This window comes from Akebia trifoliata, chromosome 3, assembly GCF_017979445.1.
Source record: "Akebia trifoliata isolate Shusen 1 chromosome 3, ASM1797944v1, whole genome shotgun sequence".
In the NCBI taxonomy this organism is placed as follows: Eukaryota; Viridiplantae; Streptophyta; class Magnoliopsida; order Ranunculales; family Lardizabalaceae; genus Akebia; species Akebia trifoliata.
Window position 1 is genome coordinate 53,869,376 of NC_141377.1, and position 18,897 is coordinate 53,888,272.

Genomic DNA, 18,897 nt, shown 5'->3' on the forward strand with positions numbered 1-18,897 from the left:
TTTATTTATTTTTAAAGTCCTCCATCTTTTGCCTATAAATAGGTGATCACATATATGTGCCAATAAATTAGTTCATCTTGCCATATTGTTCTTATTTATTCCCTTTATACTCTTCTTCATGGACATTGTAATAGATTTGAAGATTTGATTCGAGAACTACAGAGTGTGCAAGAAGGATTCGTCGAAGTGATTCCAAATGTGTTTGAAGCCGAAGAAATTTTAAATCAAAGAAAACCTAAAAGGAGGATATTATATTGATTTTAAAGTGGTGGCATTGGATTTGATATTTTTTGTGATCAAGAAAACTTGTAAGATTTTTAATTTTTGGGTTGGATTGATTTCGTAAATATTGTAATATTTGATAAGTGAGAGATTTTATCAACTTCAGGCCTATGTTTTTTCCTCCTTTTATTAGGAGATTTTCCATGTTAAAATTGGTGTGTGCTTTTTTGATGTTTTTTCTCTATAATTTTCTTTTGACTTAAATCCACAGTTACACTAACATTGGATCACTTGATCCTAACATAATTGATGGAGAGAGATATATAGACTTATATATGATTTTGAAGGATTGAGATTGAATGGTATCATCAATATTTTCTGGTGACGATGAATGAAAAATGACTTGTAATATTAGGGAGAACATAATAAGGGATCACAATTGGATTGTTCGATGATGCGAATGTAGGGATGAATGTCGTAGGAACACAAAATGATTTTTTATAATTTTTGTTGCCAAAATTCACCAATTCTTTTGAGATTTATGACAACTTTTACAATTTTCTTAATTAATTTTTTTTAAACAATAATTTTTAGATATTTTCTTAGCCACTTACTAGGGGGTGCAATTTAGTTCGATTCAAATCGAGAACCAAACAAAATCAATAGCTTTGGATTATTTTAATTCGATTTAGAACAAATTGCGACTCGATGACTCTAAGTTAAAAAAATGGAGAACTGATTAATTTGATTCAAGGCTTATAGAATCAAATCAAATCGAAAACCTATCCCTTATATCATATATGAGTCCGTATGGCAACTAATATTAGAGAGTCAAAATTTGTCCTCAATGAGTTAAAAGTTTTGGATTGGACTGATTTTTGATGAGAAAATCATACCTACTTTTAAGTCGTATAAGACAAATTATGTTTCGAAAAGGGATGGTTTTTTGTTTTTTGTTTTTTCTGTTTTTAAGTCAATAAAATCCAAGTAATGATTATATGACTCCACCCACCTGGCATACTCAATTGACTCCACTGACGTGGCATGTGCTGGAACCGAAGATCTACACTCCTCCGGATACACTTCGTTGGTGGTCTGATTATCACACTCTATTTGCAATAGTAATGTTTTTCTCTACAAATTTTGCGGAAGAGAGAATTGTTGATACAAGTTTCTCGCTTTGATCCAACTAGTCCATGCAAAAAACCACTTTTTCCAAAAAAAAATTTGGGTGTTTTTTCAATTACAATTTACAAAGCGTTTTAGTTTAGTTCATCCACTCTTTATACATTTTAATACTTAAATTCTGCATTTAGAAGTGATTCTCTTGAGCTAGAACTCGCAATGATGGTGATTCTCTATTAAAATTGGGGAAACTTCTCGGAAATTTAGGGTTTGGGAACCTGAATATTGGTGAGTCACAATCAATTGTTGGATCATTTTATTATTTTGTTGTTTTTTATCTCCCTGGATGAGTGGGCTCCTACTGATCTGTAGTATAAAGTCTTTCTTGTTGTTGTTTTCTTTATCTGATTTTAGAGATATGGATCATACGTGCAAAAGCGGAAGGGTACCGAATTGGTTGTGCTACAAGCTTGGGTTTGAAGGAGTCTTAGCTGTCGATTAGTAGGTAATCAAAATTAATTCTTTGTAGCTTTGACAATTTTTTAATAGTTCAACTGCAATTTGTTTTCTTCTTCACTATTTAATATGTAGAATTTAAATATTGTTTCACACACACACACACACACACAAACACACACAAGCAAGAGTGCCAAGGAAGATTCTTTTTAATTAGACAATCTCGGTGCAATCTACCAATTCTGACAAAAAGAAGTGTTTTTTATATTAATGCAGATTAGTTGTTCTAGAGGAGAATTATGATGAAGTTGGGGATGGGTAGTTGGGTTTCCTTTTTGGATATTTGAAAGTCGAGTTGGGTTATTGATAGAATCAACATTAAGCATGTCTGTTTGAATATTTGGTATTACGTTGACATTTGTAGTGTGTTTTGCGCTTCTCTTTTGTTTACTACATTGCTTTTGAAAACTCTGGATTTTGTCAAGTAGCCATGTGTTTTTAAATATTAGGATGAGGGTCTGGGTATCGATAAGGTAGAGGTTTTATTATGATTGATGCTTAGCTCTGAATTATATTAATCTTGGAACAAATTGGTGGCATGTTTAGATGGTCTGTGTATTGTTTTTAGTACACATCATCTTTTTAAAACGTGACGAATATTCATGAAGTTGAAAGTTGAAACTTGGATGCGATGGATAGTATAGAATCTTGGTTTAATTATAAAGTTTTTGTGAAGACCTGCACATGAATATTCATGTAGTTGAAACTTGGATGTGAGGGATAGTTTAGAATTTTGGTTTAATTATAAATTTTCTGTGAAGGCCTGAACGTGACACCATTATATGTAATTGGTTTGCATTCCTCTCGTATCCTGAGGCTTGGTTGGAATTACAAAGTATCAGCTAGTTGTCTGAAGTCTGATTTGTACTAGACAAATCCTTCTGATTCCAGTTATTTTATGGTTAAAGATTTCTAATGGCTTTGATACGTATTGAATTAGCTTGCAGAGTTGGTCATCTGTATTGGGATCCCTAGACCTTGGTTCCAAGCATCAAAACTAGGTTGATTAGAATAGCTATGTGAATGAGACTCTGATCACCCTTCTTTCTTAATCATATGCTCATGTTTGTATCAGAATGTTCCATTGTAGAATTTCAGAAGGATTGAAGTTGAGCACGGGATTTAAAAGTCTTTTACCTGTGTGTCCATACTTGCAGTTATAGGTTTTCAGAATTCTTCTTGTATTGGTAACTTTTTCTTGATAATCCTGCGCATGTACTCATATCCTATTTCAATTAGGATCTTTCTATGTATATCCTCATGATTATGCATAGAATTGCAATTCTTTCTTGTGTTAATCTCTTTCTAATTTGAATTGATTATCCCATTCTAATTAGGATCCTACAGGCCTTAGGAAATTTTCCATCTAGGACGCACCCTTAGTCTTTGACTAATTCTGGATTGTTTTCTCAACGAACTAACTTTTTGGCCAAGTGTTTGGGTTCTACCTAATGTCTCGTGAGCTGTGTCCTCCCAAATGAGTGGGTGGAGTCAACACATGACTCACTCAGATCAACTGTTTTCTTGGTGAGTAACCTTAAATAGGCAATGCCAGTGGTTTTAAGATCATAATACCTTACCATAATGGCCACGTGACGGTATTTCCTTGGTCCGCATGTCCTACGTAGTTATACTTATACCCCCTCTCCCCCCCCCCCCCCCCCCCCCCCAACTCTATGTATCAGGGTTCCAAAATAAACGTAGACAAACATATTAAATCATAAATAGTAGACTACATTAGATGTTAATGTCATAATTAGATCAAAACAGTTAATATGGATACTACTTGAAACATCTTGACAAGAACTTGCTAATGGATCCAGTTTTGTTGTAAATCAATTCATGAATCAAATTCTAATGCGCCTTTTTTAATGGTTGCACTCTTTTTATAGACTCTGGGATAAGGCCTTTATGTTGTTGTTGTACACTTGTTATAGGTTTGATAATTTTGTACTTCTCTGAAAAACTGTTAAATGTGACAAGGATTGGGTCAAATCCTGACCCAATCTGATGCTTGTTGGGTTGGTTCTTTACCAGATCTTATTATTTGGACCCACATCCCATCTGATTACAATTGGATCAGAATCTGATAGGGTTAAATCAAAATTGATATATATAAAATATATATATATGAGTCAGGTTCAAACGACAACCATTTCAACACACATATAGACAACGTGTTTTGTCTTATATGGGAAAAAATGTTTGGAATGGGCTGATTTTTTGTGAGGATGATCTCTGTGGTGAGGAGATCATCCTTGCCAAAAATCAGTTCATTATGAAACTTCTAGACCGTCCAATTTTTGTTGAAAAATTATAGACCGTCCAATTTTTGTAAATCAATTTTGATGGGGTTACAAGTTTTGGAATGGGATGATTTTTTGCCAGGATGATCCCCTCATCACAGAGATCATCCTCACAAAAAATCAGCCCATTCCAAACATTTTTGCCCATATAAGACAAACACGTTGTCTATATGTGTGTCGCAATGTGTGTTGCAGGAACCCGACCCTATATATATATATATATATATACATCATATCTCGGATGTTATCTGACCAAATCTTTAATGAATTGGGGCATGGTTGATCCAAAATCGTTCTGATAAATTATCAAACTAGATCCTTATTCTGACCCAAATCCTCAATATGAATCTAATCTGATTATTGCTCTAACCTGGAGTACCTTAGGGTTATTTGATGGCTTCCAGTTCTTTTTGATGGAAACATGCATGGGATAGCTTGGTTGGTATTTAAATGGAGACGTTGTAGCATCTTTACTATTATAACTTGAAGGTGGCATATGCACACGCACATGTATCAAAAGGGCTTATTTGTAATTAAAACATTGATTAAAGGGTTTGTGAATTTTACATAGTAAAAAGGATATTTTGTAATTTTGAAAACTAACCAACGTGATTCTCTAGAGTCACGTGCTACAAGTTTATTGGTTTTTTTTTTTTATAACTAAAATGACCCTGATTATATTAAATTTAAATACAAACGTGGGGGCATTTATGACGACTTAAATTTTGGTGTCAAACCACTTCTACTCCACCCTCTCTCATTATAAATTTTGGATCCCACAAATGCCCCCACCTTTACATTGAAACCTAATAAAATCAGGGTCATTTTGGTCAAAAACCAAGAAAATTGCAGCTCACGACCCTAGAGAATCACGTTGGTTAGTTTTTAAAATTTCAAAATATCCTTTTTATTGTGTAATATCCACTAACCTTTAATTAATATTTTAGTTTACTGATAAGCCCTCTGGATACATGTGTGTTTGCACATGCCACCTTCTAGTTACTTATAACAAGAAGACATAATGGAAGCATAACTCTTGAAAAGCAAGATATGATTTGAAGTTTAAATCTGCTTGAAAACTTTAAGGTTATACTTTTCCAAGTCGCATATATAAGAAGATTCATTAGATGAGTTATTTTATATCTGACAATTTTTATTGATTGCTTTTTCCAAATTTTATTTTTTAATTAAATTTATTTATTAATGCCATCTCTTGTTGTCATAGGTCAACTTGACTGCTCCAATTAGTTTGACCTTGATGGACAATATATAATTCTGTCATGTAGGGCAGTCCATGAACTGGGTCTTGATCAGATCAGAGCTAGGGTTTGGACTAATCTGTCTGATAAGAATTTAATCAGACCCTTGCCAAATTGGATTTTTATCAGATCTCAGCATTAGGATATCCAAATCTGAGCCAATGACAATCAGGTTGAATCAAATCCGATTTGATATACAGTTCAATTAGTTTGACCTTGATGGACAATATATAATTCTGTCATGTAGGACAGTCCATGAATTGGGTCTTGATCAGATCAGGGCTATGGTTTGGACTAATCTGTCTGATAAGAATTTGATCAGACCCTTGCCAAGTTGGATTTTTATCAGATCTCAGCATTAGGATATCCAAATCTGAGCCAATGACAATCAGGTTGAATCAAATCCGATTTGATATACAAAATCTAAATAAACTTCATAAATTTACATATGTTCTAACATTTATCTGATTGGGGTATGTTTCCTGACAGATCCAATAGATTATCAAATCGAATCTTATGGAAATCCGAATCCTAGATCAAGATCAGAAGTTATCATATCAAATTGGACCGGGTTGGGTCTAATCCGATCCACTGATAGCCCGGATGTTCTGATCCAGTAATTTATTTTGTGGTATAGGATCGATATTATTAAAAAAATTGTTGCTTTTTTCAAAATAAGTCAGGATGGCCGAGGGTCTTAGGCGCCATACTCAAGTTCTGGTCTTCGTGAGTAGGCGAGTTCGAATCCCACCTTTGGCAAATTATCCTAATTAGATTTTTGCATTTTATCCAAAACACTAATTATTTTGATTATATAAATAATAAATCTACTTAATTATAACTCGAAAATCAAATTAGGCTTGAATCAGGCCAAAATGGACCTAAGATCAAAATCATACACTACTCTCTCCTTCCATTCCAACTCAATGTATAAGTACCGAATCAACCTCTGTGTGTTAGATGGATAAATTGATGGAGAGATAGATATAGACTGATTGGTATATGATTTTGAAGGATTGAGATCGAGTGGTATTGCCACCAGAATTGGCAATTGGATTGTTTGAAAATAAGCAAATGTAGTGATGAATGTTGTAGGATCTTAAGATTTTTGTGAATTTTTTTCTTTCAATCCGCGTGGTTGATAAATTATAAAATGACTTATCCGTTAGTATTCATTAGTTTATGATGTTTTGTTTGTTTGTGAAATTTGAATTGATTTTCTTATATATTTGTTCAAGAAGCAAATTATTCGAGAATCTTCTAATTATGATTGGACAGGATTATGATTCCAAGATCTTAGGATCAAAATAGTTAATGACAAAAAAAATCCTCCAAATGATTTCTAGCTCAAGAGAGCATAAACTACTCGGAAATTTAGGGTTTGAGAACCCGACATATTGGTGAGTCAAATCAATTGTTGGATCATTTTATTATTCCTAATTTTTTTTGCTGTATGTGGCAATTCCTACTGATCAGTATATAATCCGCATTAGATGTTTGACTGTTTCATGTGCTGGGTCTTTGTTGTTGGTTTGTTTATATGTGATGTTAGGGGTAAGGATCATATGTTTGAAAGCGGCGTTTTCTGAATTGATCGTGCAAGAAGCTTAAATTGAAATGAATCATATCTATCCATTATTAGGTAATCAAAATTAATTCTTATGTAGCTTTGATAATTGTGTAGTAGTTCAACTGCAATTTGTTTCCTTCTTCTCTATTTAATATGTTGAATTTAAATATTATTTGTCCTCTAGTTGATTGATCTATTTTAAAAAGACAAACTTAAAAAAAGAAAATGCTTCATTTGGTATTACGTTTGACATTTGTATTGTGTTTTGTATTTCTCTTTGTTTTTTAATTCCAATTTTTTTTTTTGAAAACCCTGGATTTTGTCAAGTAGCCATGTTTTAAAATACTAGGAAGAGGTTATGAGTATGAATCAGGTAGAAGTTTTATTTTGTTTGATGCTTAGCTCTGAATTATATTAATATTAGAATAAATCTGTAGCATGTTTAGATGGGCGGTGTATTGTTTTCTTATACACATTCATTTTAAAATGTGGTGAATATTCATGTAGTTGAAAGTTGAAACTTGGATGTGATGGATAGTTTAGAATCTTGGTTTAATTATAAAGTTTTTGAGAAGGCCTGCACGTGAAAATATTTTATGGAATTGGTTTGCATCAATGAGCTCCTCCGGTATCTTGAGGTTTGGCTGAATTACAAAGTATCAGCTAGTTATCTGAAGTCTCATTTGTAATAGACTAATCCATTCGATTCCAGTTGTTTTTAAGTTAAAAGATTTCTAATGGGTTTGATTCATATTGAATTAGCTGGCAGAATCGGTCATCTGTACTGGGATCCCTAGACCTTGCGTCCAAGCATCAAAACTAGGTTGATTAGAACAACTATGTGAAAGAGACTCTGATCACCCTTCTTTGTTAATCATATGCTCACATTTGTATCAGAATGTTCTATTGTCGAACTTTGGTTAAGTTTTACTAATTTGATCATATCATCTCTTGTTTCTTTGCTGCATCTTAATAAACTCTATTACTAGAAAAATGATATATTTTTTAAAAGAAATTAACTTTAGTTTTATAATTACTAGAAATAGCAATTACCAGGTGTGTTGGTTGGCTTTGTATGAGTGTGCAGCTAAGGTTTGCTAATTCTGGATGGTATTTGATACAATTGAGTGTATGATAGGTTTATTTCAGATATTTTGACTATCTGATTTGTTCTATGGTTTGCTGCCATGATATTATGTTCTGTTTTATTATCTGATTCTGTTTTTAGAATCTCTATGTTCTTCTGATATTAAGCCACCGTATATGATATCTAAATGCTCCCTGTGTAGAGAGATTTATGATATCTAAATACTCTTACATTGGCTGGGATACAAAAGGTTGCCTTGAATTTGTAATCTAATCACAAGAAAAGTAGGAAAGTTATGTAGAAATAAGGGCAAAAAGCATGGACAATTTATTGTTGAATCTGAACCCAGAAGTGTTACAAATTGGTTTCCATCTAAATATACTTTTCCCCTGGATATGCCAAATTTATTTGCTACTAGAGCATAGAATTTGAACCAGACAAAACAAAACACATCACGGTATGACCAATATCAATTTTTTTTTTTCTCCTAGTCGTCTCCTTCAGGTAACTTTGGTAGAATTAGTGCTTAAGATCATTAACTAAGCGCTCATATGTTATACTCAAACTAGAGTGCTGATGGATGGGGGTTGCCCCCTGACATGCTAGTATTGTTTATTATGGATTCAAACTATTTTCCATCTCTTTCCTTCCTGTTGGTTGGTTTACCGGAATCTCTTGTTGAGTTTCTCTATATGACCTACATTAATTCCAAGGTTGGACCCACCAAATACATGGAGAAGGGATGAAGAACATATAATCTTCCCCAAAAGCTAAAACCCAAAATCCAGTTATCAAAGTTTTGCCTCTATACATGGAGTTCTGCATTATTGAACCTGTATACATCTCTCTACTATAATATAAACTTCTTTCTTTACCTCGTCAACCTCTTCTCAAGTCAATGACAAGGACACTGATATTGTCAGCGCTTTTACGTCCCAATGCAAGCCTAGTGAGCAGTGCAGCTACAAGTGAACACCGTGATTGGTAAACCTATTCAATAGAATTTTCTTCGGTAGTCTCCGTAGAAGGCAGAGTGTTGAGTTCTGCTGCAGTTGTTGATGTACTTGCCTCAAAGAGACACCTATGGGCAATGTCACAAGCCATTTCGTTTGATAGGACATCCCATAGACCATCGCTTGCAAGGATCAAGCATTCGTCTTCTGGTGTCCTTTCTATGAAGCTTACTTCGGGTTCCGAGATTACTATAGGTTTTAGATACTTGTTTCCTAGTGCGTGGGACATGGCAAGAATTCCTAGAATTCGTGGGACATTCAGATAGATAACTCTCCCACCCGCAGCTTCAGTCCTTGCTAGTTCATCCGAGATTACTATAGGCTTATGATGGAACGGCAGAGGAATAGGTCTCCTTCCATGGCTTAGAACAGCTCGAGAATCGCCACAGTTGGCAACAAGAATGTGATGAGGTGTCAGAACAGCAACAACAGCAGTGGACCCAACAATCTCCGACGACAGTCCCTCTTGATCGCATCCACATGGAGCTCCAATGCTCCTGCATACACATGCGGTTAATGCCACCTCATCGGACACTCATTGCCTTGTCTCTCTCCTTATAAGCTCCTGGGCCTCTCCACTCATAGCCAATTGGTTTTGAGTTGGACCCCAGAGCGGGCCTTTCTCTCCTGCACGTCACCCAATTCATATCTCCACGTACTTTGGCCCAGTCTGGCCCACATGTGCGGGGGCGTGTTGTGTTTAGTCCCACATCGGACACTCATTACCTTGTCTCTCTCCTTATAAGCTCCTGGGCCTCTCCACTCATTGCCAATTGGTTTTGAGTTGGACCTCCAAACTTATCATCTCTCTCTCTTTGAAAATTTCATAGAAATATCTTAAAAAACAAATAGAAGTTACATCCTAAAAATATCTAGCTTTCTATTGTCTTCCTACTGAAATTTTTACTGGTAGAAACTTGGACAAGGAAAAGTAAATCACTGAGATTTCCCTTCCAAAGAAGTTCCTTACAAACAGTTTTTAAACTATGTTTTGCGTATGTAAGCAAGCTGACATGATAAATTTTAGGCCTCATTGGGTGATCTCTAAAAAAACCATTATGAGACTCAATTCTTGAAAAATGTTACCAGTGATATTTTTGGCAACTTTCCTCTCAATTCTCAACCCTGCCCCAGCACCATCACCCCACGTTTCTCTTTCTCATTTTGCTTCTTTTTTGCTGACAACAGTGGATGATGGGTGAGAGTTTGCCGAAGAATAGAGGAGGGTTTGGACAATGAAAGAGCTCTCTTCCTTGCCAAACCTCACCCACCCACCGCATCCACCAACAAGAACATGGTAATAGAGAGAGAAAGGATCCATTTTTGGCTACAATTCAATTGATCAATTGGATTCTAGTAGTGATCAGTTGGATTTTAACAGGATTGGACGTTCATTTTTTTGAAACCGAGGTATTTGGGCCTCTTAGAACACCTGACTAATCCTCAGGCATGCACGGTCCCTTCCCCCACACGCACCGGGTAATTTCTGGGATAAATCCTTGAGGGTGGCCCCTAAGGGGTGATTTGATCTCATGACCTCCGCTTTCTGAGGCATAGTCTTGACCATCTCACCAATCCTTTGGGGTTAAGATGGGATTAGACATTAATGATAAAGAGAGGTTTTCGGTGCCAAGATTAAAGTTGGTGGGATAGAGAGTTTTCTCTGTATTATAATGCAATAATGCAAATAAGTTTTTTCCGTTTATGAAGTTTATTTCATTTTATTTTTTGGTTATCATTACCTAATAATTGATTATCTATGTGCTTGCCAAACTCACCAAATAGTCTCCATAATAAGATTATAAGAGTCACAATTTATTTTTTTTACTCCATAATTGTTTATGATAATGGTTATCAAATGACCCCTCAGATGCCTTGAGAGATCTTTCCCTTTCTAATCATTCACTGAAGAAAAAAAAAGTATGCTCGTAATAAATAAGCTAAAATAGTGATCAGTACTAATTTTTGGCTTCTACATGGGATGAGGGAGCCTGCTCTATAGTTAAGAGAGGAAAAAGAAAGAATGAAAAGAACAGGGATTTATGTTTGGTGGAATTGTTTGCTTTTCACCTTGGATGATTACAAAGAGTTCTAACTGATGCTTCAGCATCCTACAGGTCTCCCCTAGCAATTCTGCAGTCACAGGAAAGACTATAAAGTGGCAGTTAGCCTTGCCGATATTGGGACTCTCTAGAGTTCTATGCTTATTCTGTTTCCTTTAAAAGATGTCTCATTTTTTTCTCTCTAGATGTTCACTTTGGAACCATTGTACTTGTTTTGTAATTCGTAACACCAGCACCAACCCTAGTCGTTCCTTCTTTGTTTTGTTTTGGAAATAAGAATATTATGATCCTCTCTTTTGTCAGCTTTTTCTTCCCTTTCCCACCCATACACACCCCCACCACCACCATTCTGTCAAGGATAATTAGAGTTATGTGCTTCTTTCCGTTTCCATCATATCAGCCTTGCATCAGTTTAACATAAATCAATGAGAAGATAAGTTAAAATGCTATATTCCTTCTAATGAAAAATTAGAGAGTTTTTCCTGGTCTAGTTGATATATATTTTTCTTTTTTGATGCCTGCATCAGTTGAAAAATAAGAATATTATATACTATATGAAGCAACATCTGCTTGTTCTCATTCTATTTAAAATTGTTTTCAATTATGACATTCTCCATCCTTTATTTACTTAACTGAAACTGTTTACATGTTGTAGGTATGGTTGCTTCGTCATGGAAAATGGTCAAAATCTGGGTTTAGTGAAGGAGGATTCTCTGAAAATCTTCCATCCCTTTTCAAATGTATAACGTCCAAAGCAGTGGCCAGCTTTGATAATATTGAAGAGACTAGTAGAATGAATCATCATTGTCAAACAACTTTGGCTCCAACTTCTGATCCTGATCTTGCTGTAGCTAAAGTAAGTAATACTTTTAGTGGACTGCCTCTGAATAAGTAGTAGGTCCTACGTGCTCGAATGTAACCAATTATTAGTTCATATATTCTTGGATTTCCTGTCGGTTAGCATAAATGTAAGCTACTCCTCTAATGCCTGAGAAAGAACCAAGAGAAAAAAAGAACACCATAAAAGTTTTCCTCTGTTATTTGTCAAGACTATTACAAACCTTTAGTAACTCATATGGTTTCAATAAAAGGGCAACACGTGTGCCGATAATCTAGAATTTTCATTATGCAAAATGTATAAATACAATAGAGATTTTCCCATCCCTCAAGAACTTCTAAACTATACTAATTAGTCCCAAATTGAAGCCCTCTCCAAGTACCTGGAAATAACCGTTCCAACTCTCTGGTGGCAACTCTAAATATCTCTTCAGTGCTTGGGGTATCTGAATTTCTCTTCAATAGAGGAAGCCCTCCTAAAATCCTTTAGAAGCCCGCGTGTAGAATAGCCGATTTGAGAAGCCCAATGTGGTTGGCTGTTGAAACTTCTCAGATCAGCTATTCTACGGCTGATCCCACTCTTTTTCATCTTCTTCTTTCCTATGGACTCCAAATTCGACACAAGCAACAAAAGACTCACCAAACTTTTCTCGATTTTGGAGTGTCCAGACTTTAGATATAATTTTGTGAGGTACTAACACACGTTTGATTAGAATAGATCATAAAAACCGGTGTTAACTCAGCTGAATCACCAGCAAGTGGTACGGATTTCAATTTGAGTCAAGTTTCTATACTGAGTCCTAATTCTTACTCCCGACCAGATCTCCTGGGCCAAAATTTTCCTGAACTGTCATCCTTGCCATCCGTTTTTTACATTATTTAAACCATCAGATTGATGAGCCAGATGATGCTTTGTAAATTGGATGGTTACAATCATCTTGATTTGTTGCCTCAAAGATCTCCAAGGTGGGACCCACTGGCGTGCTGCCCCCTTTATGCATCCCATGCTTTCTGCTATGCAACTGTCATACTGCCCTTTTGATCTACTAGGCAGGAATATTTGATTCTCTTTTTCAAAAATAAAATATTCTTACCAGTAAAAAAACAAAAACAGAAACAAACTTTCTTTGCTACATAATACATCAGAAAAGTCACAGCAGTCTCACATCTTGTGGGCATGGGCTGTGTGGTGTGCTTGGCCATTGTTGGTCCTTAAATTATTATTATTATTATTATTATTATTATTTGATGTGTATATGTGCTCAAACAGGAAAAATTATACTGGTTTTGACATTGAGTTGTTCCTTGTTTTCACCATTTACCATAGGTAACTGAAACAAAAGATTTACAGAATCATGCTGATTCATCTCACATCGACGACTCTAACTGTAAACGTTCTTTTTCAATCTGCAATCCTTCTTTTCCTTTGTGGATTAGAATACTTCTATTCAGTGATGAAGGTGGTGCAAATGTCCGCCATGGCAATCCAAGCTTGCTTGCCACATCCACTGTTGCCAACACCAAACAGCCAAAACAAGCAAAGCTTCATTCTCAGCCCATACCGTCAGGTACCGCATATGCCGATCCAATTGTGAAGGGGAAATTTCCCGATCCTTCAGAGATACTACGGACGAATCCAAGGACTAATAGGTTAAAGGACAAGCGGTTTGACTCTTTCAAAACATGGTCCGGAAAACTTGAGCTGCAGATTTCACATTTACGTGGAAAGCAGCTGGAACCTGAAGTTGAGGTTGACGTTTCACAGAATTCTGAGATTGAGGCTTTACCTGTGGACCGCTACTTTGATGCCTTAGAAGGGCCCGAATTGGATTCTTTAAGGGTATGTGCTTTTCCTAAGATTACCAATTCACTTAAGATGCTTACCCTGTACATGATTATGCATTGTATTATAGTAATAGAACACCTAACCAATTGAATTTGCATGTACTAGAAAGCTAACATGCCACCTTAGTTATGTACATGTATATGCATAGCTGCGTGGAGTGGAAACACGTTTGCAGGCGGGTGAGTTTGTGTGTGCATCCATGTGCCCATGCCTACTTTTTTAGGTCACCACCCAGAAATTTACACCATTCAGAAGTATCCTAACCATCTGATCAAAATAGCTTTCTTTTTGATAGTCAAGTAAAGAACTATTTTTAATGACCTGGATGTGATGAAATTTGGACCTTATCAATGTTTTTTGTCTATTACCTATATTTTCTTGTTAATGAAAGTTATGTTCATTGGTAATTTGTGTATGTTTTCTGTTCTCTTTCTAACTAACTGATCATTAGTCTTACTCTATTTTTTCTCAGGCATTGGAGGAGTTGGTCCTTCCAGTAGACAAGCAGTGGCCATTCCTTCTCCGTTATCCTATCTCATCATTCGGTATATGTCTCGGAGTTGGCAGTCAAGCCATTCTATGGAAAACCATTGCTACCTCTCCATCCACGAGTTTCCTCCACATCAGCCTACACATCAACCTCGTCCTCTGGTGCATCTCAGTTGCTCTCACAGCCATTATCTTCTCGATCTACTCCCTAAAAATCATCTTTTATTTTGAAGCTGTTCGGCGTGAGTATTTCCACCCAATCCGGGTCAACTTCTTCTTTGCCCCATGGATAGCTTTCCTATTCATAGCACTCGGACTACCTCCATCTGTTTCCAAATCCCTGCACCCAGCTCTTTGGTATATTCTCATGACTCCAATCTTCTGTCTCGAGCTTAAAATCTATGGACAATGGATGTCAGGAGGTCAACGAAGGCTTTCAAAGGTGGCCAATCCTTCCAACTATCTTTCCGTAGTTGGGAACTTTGTTGGGGCATTGTTGGGTGCATCCATGGAACTAAAAGAAGGGCCTATCTTTTTCTTTGCTGTCGGATTGGCTCACTATGTAGTACTATTGGTAACCCTCTACCAGAGGCTTCCGACTAACGATACACTCCCAAAAGAGCTGCATCCAGTGTTCTTTTTGTTTGTTGCCGCACCCAGTGTTGCTTCTGTGGCATGGGGAAGGATTTACGGGACGTTTGATTATGGGGCGAGGATTTCTTACTTCATCGCCATGTTCCTTTATTTTTCACTGGCAAGTCTTTTTACCTTCACAACTCATTCAGGATCTTATCTCTGCACATTCTTCATTGGTTGATTTCTTGGGTCAAGACAGTTGGTAACATGGTTTTAAAACTTTGATGACTTCGAGTTGTCTTGGGTGAGTCGGAATGGTTTTGGTGGTGACCAAGCTTTTCCACTATGAATTGCTCTCTGACGTTCCCGAATTCCAGTCTATTTGTCCGATTTTTTGAAAGCTTGGCTGGTTTATTGGAAACTCGTTTGAATCGACAATTTAGTTAGGTTCAGCATTTTTCTTTTTTGTCTTTTATGCAAAAATTATTTTTACGATTTTAAATATTTATGATTGGTTTAAAATGACATGTTGTGATTGTAGCATCTATTAATCTAGTTTATATCAAACGGAACGAGTATTTTTGAAATATATACATATATTTTTCAACTGATGTAGAAATTGTTGGACCGGTCAGGGAGAATTTGACTTCTCTAAATTGGATTAGATTGTCTGAGTCAATTGGATTCAGTGGGTACCAATATGATCCCAAAAACCAGTTCCTGTAACCATGATTAGAAGGAGTTCAATCATTTATTTCATGGATCTCACCTAGAGGGTGATCTAGACCCAAGATCAAATCATTGAATCTACTTCATCTTCGGACAAACAGATAAAAGGATGGTCCATAAAAGAAGTCTAAGATTGGATGGTTAGATCATCTGATCCGGTCAATTTTTGGCTTTGGAAAACCCTTTGAAGGATCTGTCTGATGGGGTATATGCACCATTATGTACTTCAACATAACAGGTATGGAGGATCTCCTCCTACATAACAAGTTGTTTGAGGAACTCAAGGGTGTCTTCTGTGAAGACTTTCTGTTCAAGTGGGATGCAATTTGTTTCTCAGGGGGGGGGAGCCTTCTCTTTGATGGTCAGCTAGACCGTCTTTCACTTTCTTTAATAGTAAAAACAAATACACTAACTATTATTATTTAAAAAAAAAAACAAAAGAATTCCTAATGATATCAAATGTTTCTATTCTTTTAGAAGGATTCTCTAACTTGACTTTTTTCTTCTTGATTTCATTTCCTGACGTGTTAAAGGCTGTTCGGGTTAATTTCTTCCGTGGGTTCAGGTATAGTATGACTGATATTTCTATGTAACTTCTTCATTTTCTATCATTTCAACTTGGGGCCACCTTCCTGAAGTTCAACTTTTTTTAAAAAAAATCCCAACTCAGGTTCTCACTGGCATGGTGGGCCTATACTTTTCCAATGACGGGGGCTTCAATAGCAACCATCGAATATTCAAGTGCAGTCACAAATCCAATCACTCGGTCTCTGTCAGTCATTCTCTCTGCCATTTCTACCCTCACAGTAACAGCTCTTCTTATTTCGACCATCTTCCATGCCATTGTGCTACGTGATCTCTTCCCCAATGATGTTGCCATTGCCATTTCACGAAGAAGGCCAAAGACAACTAAGAAGTGGTTCCATTTGAGATCTGCAAGCTCAGTTACCAAAGACGTTGAACAGTCCCTGAAATCTGCAAGCTCAGATGACAGAGACATTGAAGCTTCTTTGTCAAATGGTACTGAGAAAATATGATCAGGTTTGGTTCATGACATTTTTTCCATGTGAGATTGTTTGTGATAGACTGAAGAATGTTTGCCAATGGAACCAAGATTCCTACCTAGGAGATATTCTGCACCACAAATCAACCCATTGGACCATCAATTACATTTTGGACAGAAACGATATGATGTGAGCATTCCGGAAAATGTCCGTTGATCATGTTATCTTTTGGTTTGTAGAGAAAACAGATCATCTATGTGTGTCATTTGAAGTTCATTGCGAATGTTGGCTGATTTTTGAAGATGTTCCTTGGATCATTTCTCTCCAGAGAAGATTGGGTGTAAAAGTTGGTCGATTTGTAGTCTATAATTCAATTTGTACTCCAGTTCAGAGGACCCATGTGGACATCATGTTAAAAGAACCAGGTGTCCTGAGAGTTGTCCTTAATGTGGATGTATATCGCAACATTTCAATCCATTATGTTAAAATAGAATCTATATGGTTTGCCTGCATGATTTAATATGTTAATATATTTATTTTGCAACATTGATACATAAAGAAGTACATGTAGATGGGGGTGGATACATGTATGATAGTATGAGAGATTTGAACATTTACATCAAGCATTCAAACATTCAGAATTTAGACATGGCTCTTGATAGAGGAGCTATATCCAGTTTGATCATCATAATACTTAGACCACAGCATCACACCTCCATATTTGCTTGAACCCTTAATGGCGGGAAGCACGGTCGAAGTCAAATCACCAGTTGGAATAAACCCGCTTCCTGCTGCATCAGGAGCGGCGGGTAGTCCTAAGAAAATCTTGGTGGCAGGGATGGAAGAGGTCCATTGTTTCCATGCATCTTCAAGGTTGGCAACATCACCGGCTGCATATTGGCAAGGAGGGTTGTTGTAGAATTGGACCCAAACGTAATCAAATAAACCTGTCTTTAGGGCACCCCCGACCCATGCATCGGGAAAAGGGCATTGGGGTGCTGCCGTCAAGTACACTTTCTTACCTTGCTTGCTATAGCCACTAAGGTACCTTGCGAGATCATCCCAATGTTGATTAGTTCCCCCCTCGATGTCAAAATCAATTCCATCTAAAACAGCATCCCCAAGTGGACGGGAAGAAGATTGACCCCCTAAGAAATTATTCCATAGGTAAGTCGCGACTTGCCTAGCATCCTCAGAGGAGACGAGAGAATAACTACCCGCACCACCTCCAATAGAAAGAATCACCTTGATGCCTTTCTTTTGACATGCTTTTATGTCTGCGCTTAGGCTAGTGCAACCATTGGAGTATGGATCACAATGGCCAGCAAGATTGATCATCGGGGTCTGTCCATTACCAAACGTGGGTAGGAAGGCTAAGTTCACAAAGGCATAGTTCCCCGTGGCACAAGTTTCCGCCAAGGTTCCTTCATTCGCATTTTGACCCCAGTAGATGGCGATTCCACCCGCTTCCAAACCCACAACGAGTACAAGAAACAACAAGAAGAGCATGGATGATCGGAATGCCATGCCGGGCTAGCTCTAATAGTTTGATTGAAGATTTGTGTGTGTGTGTGTGTGTTTGAAGTGATTTTTGTGTTGAAGCATCTTGGAGAGTTCTACTTTTATAGTGGAAGGATGACCTTGACCCTACTATTATGATAATAATCATAATGTGCTTATGCTTGCTAAGAACAGGAATGAATGCGTGGATTAAGGGTTGCTTAGTCCCACTATTTTGATTGAGATCTTAATTAGTTGGTTTTACGTCCACGGCGAATATAGGATAATAAATTTTTTTTATAAAGATTTGTCATGTCTCTTTACTCTTGTTTATTTCCCTAAAACGTCTCATTCTTCTGTCCTCTACTTATTAGAAGTTATTATGTTTCTTGGCTTGTTGGAGATTAATTAAATTCAAGGGATGGGCTTTCATTTGTTGGTTGGCTCTATGTTTTAAACCTAGAAAATTTTACGATCAACTCAAATATCCAACAAGGTGAGTCAATTCTTTAACTTGTTAGTTGACTCAGGCCAGTTAATTGAGTATGATGGCTACTTACCACAATAATGAGGACCAATTCCCTCTAAAGTAGTACCCTCTCTTTTTTCAGTAGTGTTGGTATAGAAGAGAATGCTAGTTTTTAATAAAAACAATAATCTACCATGCTTATAAGCCAAAACTATTTTTCAGAATCCTTGAGTCGACACAAAATGGGGCTAAGTCTACATGATTTTTTTGTTGGACTTGAACTCAC

At 36.6% G+C, this 18,897-nt stretch overlaps 2 protein-coding genes and 1 pseudogene across 6 annotated transcripts; 1 reads left to right on the top strand and 2 right to left on the bottom strand.

Annotated features, from left to right (window-relative positions):
• The first annotated feature begins 1,337 nt into the window (after nt 1-1,337).
• LOC147407989 (S-type anion channel SLAH3-like) lies at nt 1,338-17,154 on the top strand. Of its 5 annotated transcripts, XM_086436806.1 has the most exons (9): nt 1,338-1,635; nt 1,762-1,852; nt 6,707-6,828; nt 6,981-7,070; nt 11,817-12,017; nt 13,326-13,838; nt 14,317-15,087; nt 16,172-16,203; nt 16,309-17,154. In XM_086436806.1, the coding sequence occupies exons 5-9, from the start codon at nt 11,955-11,957 to the stop codon at nt 16,673-16,675; spliced, it is 1,746 nt and encodes a 581-aa protein (XP_086292932.1). In that variant the 5' UTR covers nt 1,338-1,635; nt 1,762-1,852; nt 6,707-6,828; nt 6,981-7,070; nt 11,817-11,954; the 3' UTR covers nt 16,676-17,154. The 5 variants fall into 5 exon arrangements, with proteins under 5 accessions (XP_086292932.1, XP_086292931.1, XP_086292933.1 ...); XM_086436805.1 differs by lacking the exon at nt 6,707-6,828; XM_086436807.1 differs by lacking the exons at nt 6,707-6,828; nt 6,981-7,070 and having other exon boundaries at nt 1,727-1,852.
• Nucleotides 9,076-10,419, bottom strand: LOC147407990 (putative protein phosphatase 2C 24 pseudogene; annotated as a pseudogene).
• On the bottom strand, nt 17,155-18,226 carry LOC147407991 (hevamine-A-like). Its single transcript, XM_086436810.1, has one exon. The coding sequence runs from the start codon at nt 18,167-18,169 to the stop codon at nt 17,285-17,287; it is 885 nt and encodes a 294-aa protein (XP_086292936.1). The 5' UTR covers nt 18,170-18,226; the 3' UTR covers nt 17,155-17,284.
• Nucleotides 18,227-18,897: the final 671 nt, after the last annotated feature.